Source organism: Heterodontus francisci, chromosome 21 (genome assembly GCF_036365525.1).
Source record: "Heterodontus francisci isolate sHetFra1 chromosome 21, sHetFra1.hap1, whole genome shotgun sequence".
Classification (NCBI taxonomy): Eukaryota; Metazoa; Chordata; class Chondrichthyes; order Heterodontiformes; family Heterodontidae; genus Heterodontus; species Heterodontus francisci.
The window spans coordinates 75,944,224-75,950,246 of NC_090391.1; the positions used below are offsets into that span (position 1 = coordinate 75,944,224).

A 6,023-nucleotide genomic window follows, 5' to 3' on the forward strand; every position below is an offset into this window, starting at 1 on the left:
TGACATGCTGTTCTCCCTTCGTCACATACAGGTGAAATGCCGCGAACAACAGATGCCCTCTACATTGCTTTCATTGATCTCACCAAAGCCTTTGACCTCGTCAGCAGACGTGGTCTCTTCAGACTACTAGAAAAGATCGGATGCCCACTGCAGCCATTTTAAGCGACATGTGCAGCGGCAATTTTAAGTGACATTCTGTCTGGCTGTTTGATATCACCTGCACTGCGGCCAATTAAACGACATGTGCTGCGGCCATTTTAAATGGCATTTCCATGCGGCTGTTTAATGTCACTTGCACTGCGGCCATTTAAGCAAAATGTGCTGTGGCCATTTTAAATGACATTCTGTTTGGCTGTTTGATATCACCTGCACTGCGGCCATTTTAAGTGACATACTCCCCGTTAGCCTGGGAACAGACCCCGCGCCCACTCCTCTGTCCCCGGGGAAACCGACCCAGTCCCCACAGCCCGTCACCGGGAAACAGACACCGACCCCACCCCTCCATCACCCGGGAAACTGACCCCGCCTCCTCACCACCACCTCGGGAAACGGAGCCCGCCACCAACTTCCCGTCACCGGGGAATCCCACCCCGTCCCCACTGCCCGTCACCGGGGAAACAGACCCCGCCCCCACGCATACGTGACAGTGGAAACAGATTCCGCCCTCACTCCTCCATCACCAGGGAAACTGACCCCGCCCCCACCCCTCCGTCACCGGGGAAACATACCCCGCCCACTCCCCCGTCCTCGGGAAATCAGACCCCGCCTGCAGATCCATCACCGGGGAATCAGAACCCGCAGGCTCGCCGCCATCACTCTAGAAATCGACCCCGCCGCCTTTACCCCGTTACCAGGGGAATTACCCCCGCCACCAATTCCCCGTCACCCTGGAAACAGACCCCATCCCCACTGCCCGTCATCGGGGAAACAGTCTCCGCCCTCACACCTCAGTTACCCTGGAAACAGACCGAGCCCCCACGCCCCATCACCCTGGAAACAGACCCGCGCCCTCCTCTGTTCATTGAATGAATTCAACAATTGCAGTAAAGGGATATTTCAGCACATTCTTCATCTATTCTCTGAACTGAGTCTGGGTCACGGCATAAATCGCAGTGTTTGTGCAGCAACTCAGGAGCTGCAGCATGAAGCCCAATTCCTGCAGGAACTCAGGGAGAGGAACAGACCGATAACCCAAATACCACATCCGGTTATGTATCGAATGCATCATTAAGATGGCCCACAACAGGATGAAATTCCCCGAGATAACTAACAGTAAAATGATGGATTTCCTTCGACTCTCCATCTCGGGGTCTCTGCGACTCTCCCCACTGCTGTGTGCTCGGAGTCTCCTGCGTCCTCTGCTGCCCAATAAAATGTGTCTGACGGTGATAGCGTTGAGCAGCATAATCACCACAAATGGGATCGCCGGGGTTATAATGTTGTGGAGGAACTCGATTGTTCCCCAGACACGAGAATGCTGAACATCCATTGTGACAAAACAAAACCAGGCGAGGTTCTCCAGCCGATACCGATCTGTGAGCATAAAATACCAGAAGATGTTCTTTAAACAGCTCAGCACAGTTACTGTTCCCACAACCACAGCCGAAGTTTTCTCACTGCAATATTTACTTTTCAGCTTCTGGCAACAAATGGCCACAAATCGATCAAAGGTGAAAGTGACGGTGAACCAGACAGAACAGTCTGTGACTATGTAAACCAGGACGGCGTGGATATTGCACACGGGGATGGACTCCAGGAACTGAAACCGTTCCTCATAAACAATGGGAATGTGTCTCAATATCAGGTCAAAGATAATGACCAGTCGATCCGCCGCTGACATGGCCACCAGGTAGCGAGTGACACATTTGGAGAGACCGCACTTTCCCTGAGACAGGATCCCAATCGTCAGCAAATTAACTGTGAAGAAGGGAAATAAACAAAGAAATTATACATCAGGATGGAGAAAAGTTACCAGTTTGATTGAGGACTTATTAAGATTTATAAATGCGTTCCTGTATCCAGTGATGCATTTAAATGATTGGACCTGAATGAACAAATGGGAAGGTCTGTGATACGGTGGAAGACAGCAGAGATTAAATAATAAAAGGATGATATTGTAATTGCTAAACTGAATGTTGATTATAATCCTCCCCCTCCCTCCTTTCCCCGTTTGGTTTAAAAACTGTTCCATTTCTGATCTCACCCAATTCTGATGAAGGGTCACCGACCTGAAATATTAAACCCTGTTTCTCTCTTAACAAATCCTGCCAGACCTGCTGAGTATTTCCAGCATTTTCTGTTCTTATTTAAGATTTGCAGCATCTGCAGATCTGTGCTCTTGTAAAGACAGGTAAATGTTGAACTGACCGAGTACTCTGTCTCAATGCCTGTGGTGGAATCTGTGTGTGAGTGTGAGAGAGAGAGAGTATGTGTGTGTGTCTGTCAGTGTGTGTGGATGTGTGTGTGTGCATATATGTCTGGCTCAGTGCTGGGGTGTGACCTGTGTGTGTCTGTCTGCCATTGTGTGTGTGTTTGTGTGTGTGAGAAAGATTGTATGTGTGTGTCTGTCAGTGTGCGTGGGTCTGTGTGTGTGTGTGTGAGAAAGAGAGTGTGTGTGTGTGTGTATGTTTGACAGAGAGAGAGAAAGAACATATGTCTGAAAGAGTGTGTGTGTGTCTGAGAGAGAGAGTGAGTGAGTGTGAGAGAGAGAGAAAGATTGTGTGTGTGTCTGAGAGTGTGTGAGTGTGTGTGTCCGTGAGAGAGAGAGTGTGTGAGTGTGTGTGTCCGTGAGAGAGAGAGTGTGTGTGTGTGTGTGTGCGTGAAAGTGAGAGCTTCCGTGTGTCTGAGAGAGACAGAGTGTGTGTGTGTGTGTCTGAGATTGTGTGTGTCTGTGTGTGTGAGAGAGAGGGAGAGCGAGGGTGTGTGTGTGTGTGTGTGTGAGTGTGTCCGTGTGTGTCAGAGAAAGAGAGCATGTGTGTGTGGCAGAGAGCGAGTGTGTGTGTGAGAGAGCGAGAGAGATAGACTGCGTGTGTGTGAGAGAGAGAAACCGTGTGTGTGTGTGCATGTGCGTGTGAGAGAGAGAGGGAGGGGGAGAGAGAGAGTGTGTGTGCTTGGCTGAGAGAGAGTGTGTGTGTGTGTGTGTCTGGCTGAGAGAGAGACGCGTGTATGTGTGTGTGTGTGTGTGTGTGAGAGAGAGAGCGAGCTTGTGTGTTTGGCAGAGAGCGAGACCGTGCGTGCTTCTGAGTGTGTGAGTGTGTGAGAGAGAGAGAGAGAGAGTGTGTGTATGGCTGAGAGCGAGTGTGTGTGTGTGTGTGTCTGAGAGCGAGTGTGTGTGTATGAGAGCGAGAGAGAGAGAGTGTGTGTGTGTGTATCAGAGAGAGTGTGTGCGTCTGAGTGTGAGAGAGTGAGAATGTGTGTGTGTCTGTCAATGCGAGTGTGTGTGTGAATATATTACTGGCCCAGTGCTGCGGTGCAACCTGTGTGTGTGCGCGCGTATGTGAGAGAGAGAGTGAGTCTGTGTGTGTGTGTGTGAGTGTGTGTGTGTGTGTGAGAGAGAGAGAGCATGCCTCTGAGAGTGCGTGTGTGTCTGAGAGAGACAGTGTGCGTGTGCGCGTGTGTGAGAGAGAGAGAATGTGTGTGTGCCTGTCAATGTGCTTGTGTGTGTGTGTGTGTATATATGTCTGGCCCAGTGCTGGACTGTGACGTGTGTGTATGTGTGTGTGTGTTTGTGTGTGTGTGTGTGTGTGTGTGTGTGTGTGTGTGTCTGTGTGTGTGAGAGAGGGATAGAATTCATGTGTGGCTGAGAGAGAGCGTGTGTGTGAGAGCGAGAGAGAGAGTGTGTGTGTGTGAGAGAGAGAGAAAGTGTGTGTGGCTGTGTGTGTGAGAGAGAGAAAGATAGTGTGTGTGTGTGTGTGGCTGTGAGAGAGAGCGTGTGTGGCTGAGAGAGAGACCGTGTGTGTGAGAGAGAGATAGTGTGTGTGTGTGTGTGTGCGTGTGCGTGTGTGTGTGTGTGTCTGTGGCTGAGAAACAGAGATTGTGTGTGGGTGATAGGGAGAGAGCGAGTGCTTGTGTGTGTGTATGTGTGTGATTGTGTGTGTATGTCTGGCTGAGAGAGAGATAGTGAGTGTGTGTGTTTGTGTGTATGTGAGAGAGAGCGTGTGTGTGGGAGTGTATGTGCGTGGGTCTGAGAGAGACAGTGTGTGTGTGCGCGTGTGAGAGAGAGAGTGTGTGTGTGTGTGTGAGAGAGAGAGCATGTGTCTTGGAATGTGTGCGTGTGTGTTTCTGAGATAGAGTCTGTGTGCGTGTGTGTGTGTGTATGTGTGTGTATGTGTGTGAGAGAGAGAGTGTGTGTGTCTGAAAGTGAGTGTGTGTGTGTGTGCACGTGAGAGAGAGAGCGCGTGTGTGTGCGTGTGTGTGTGGCTGAGAGAGAAATAGTGTGTGTGTGTGTGAGAGAGAGAGGTAGTGTGTGTGTGGCTGAGAGAGACCAGTGTGTGCGTGTTTGTGTGAGTTGAGAGAGAGAGAAAAAAGAGAGAGGGTGTGTGTGCGTGAGAGAGAGAGAGACCGTGTGTGTGTGTGTGTGAGGTAGAGAGAGAGGGAGAGTGTGTGTGGCTGAGAGAGAGCAAAGGTTGTGTATGTGAAAGAGAGAGACAGTGGGTGTCTGTGTGTGTGTGGCTGAGAGGCAGAGATTGTGTGTGGGTGAGGGAGAGAGCGTGTGTTTGTGTGTGTGCGTGTATGTCTGGCTGAGAGAGAGAGCGCGTGTGTGTGTGAGAGAGAAAGAAAACGTCTGTGTGCGTGTGTGTATGGCTGAGAGTGAGATAGTCTGTGTGTATGTGAGATAGAGGGAGAAAGAGTGTGTGTGTGTGTGTTTGTGACTGAGAGAGAAATAGTGTCTGTGTGTGGCTGAGAGAGAGAGTCCAGTGTGTGTGTGTGTGTGCGTGCGTGTATGTGTGTGTGTGTGTGTGTGTGTGTGTGTGCGTGCGTGCGTGTGTGCGTCAGAGAGACAGAGAGAGAAACTGTATGTGTGGCTGAGAGAGAGAGAGCCCGTGTGTGTGTGTGTGTGTGTGGCTGAGCGAGAGAGTGTGTGTGTGAGAGAGAGAGAGAGAGAGAGAATGTGTGTGTGTCTGTCAGTGTGTGTGGGTGTGTGTGTGTGTTTATATGTCTGGCTCAGTGCTGGGGTGTGACCTGTGTGTGTTTGTTTGTCAGTGCGCGCGTGTGTGTGCGTCTGTGCCTGTGTGTGTGTGTCTCTGTGTGTGTGTTTGTGTGTGAGAGTGAGAGAGGGAGAGGGAGAGAGGGCGCGAGAGAGAGAGAGAGCATGTGTGTGTGGCTGCGAGCGAGTGTTTGTGTGGCTCAGAGGGGGGGGGAGAGAGAAAGAGAGAGTGTGTGTCTGTCTGAATGTGTGTGTGTGTTTCAGAGTGTGTGTGTTTCAGACCCCAGCACCGAGCCAGACATATATACACTCACACACCCACACAAACTGACAGACACACACACATTCTCTCTCTCTCTCTCTCTCTCTCTCACACACACACTCTCTCGCTCAGCCACACACACACTCTCTCGCTCAGCCACACACACACACACACACACACACATACATACACAGTCAGACACACACACACGGGCTCTCTCTCTCTCAGCCACACACACACTTTCTCTCTCTCTCTCTCCCTCACTCACACACACACACACAAACACACACACACAAACACACACACACACACATATTCCCTCTCTCACCCACACACATTCTCTGCCTCTCAGCCACACACACACACACAGGGTGTCTCTCTTTCACACACACACACACCCACTCGCTTTCTCTCTCTCTCACGCACACATACACACACTAACACACACATACATTCTCTCTCTCTCAACCACACACACACTCTCTCTTTCCCTCTTTCTCACATACACACATACACACATTATCTCTCTCTCAGCCATACAGGCACGCTCACAGACGTTCTCTTTCTCTCTCACACACACACGCACTCTCTCCCTGCCACACACACACACACACA

The 6,023-nt window shown here is 50.7% G+C and overlaps 1 protein-coding gene across 1 annotated transcript in view; it reads right to left on the minus strand.

Annotated features, from left to right (window-relative positions):
• Positions 1-1,072: 1,072 nt before the first annotated feature.
• LOC137381222 (probable G-protein coupled receptor 139) overlaps positions 1,073-6,023 on the minus strand; it is a 23,233-nt gene continuing 18,282 nt past the window's right edge. The window contains exon 2 of the mRNA XM_068053597.1: positions 1,073-1,917. Within this exon, the coding sequence (XP_067909698.1) occupies positions 1,073-1,917 (845 nt within the window). The remainder of the gene's footprint in view (positions 1,918-6,023) is intronic.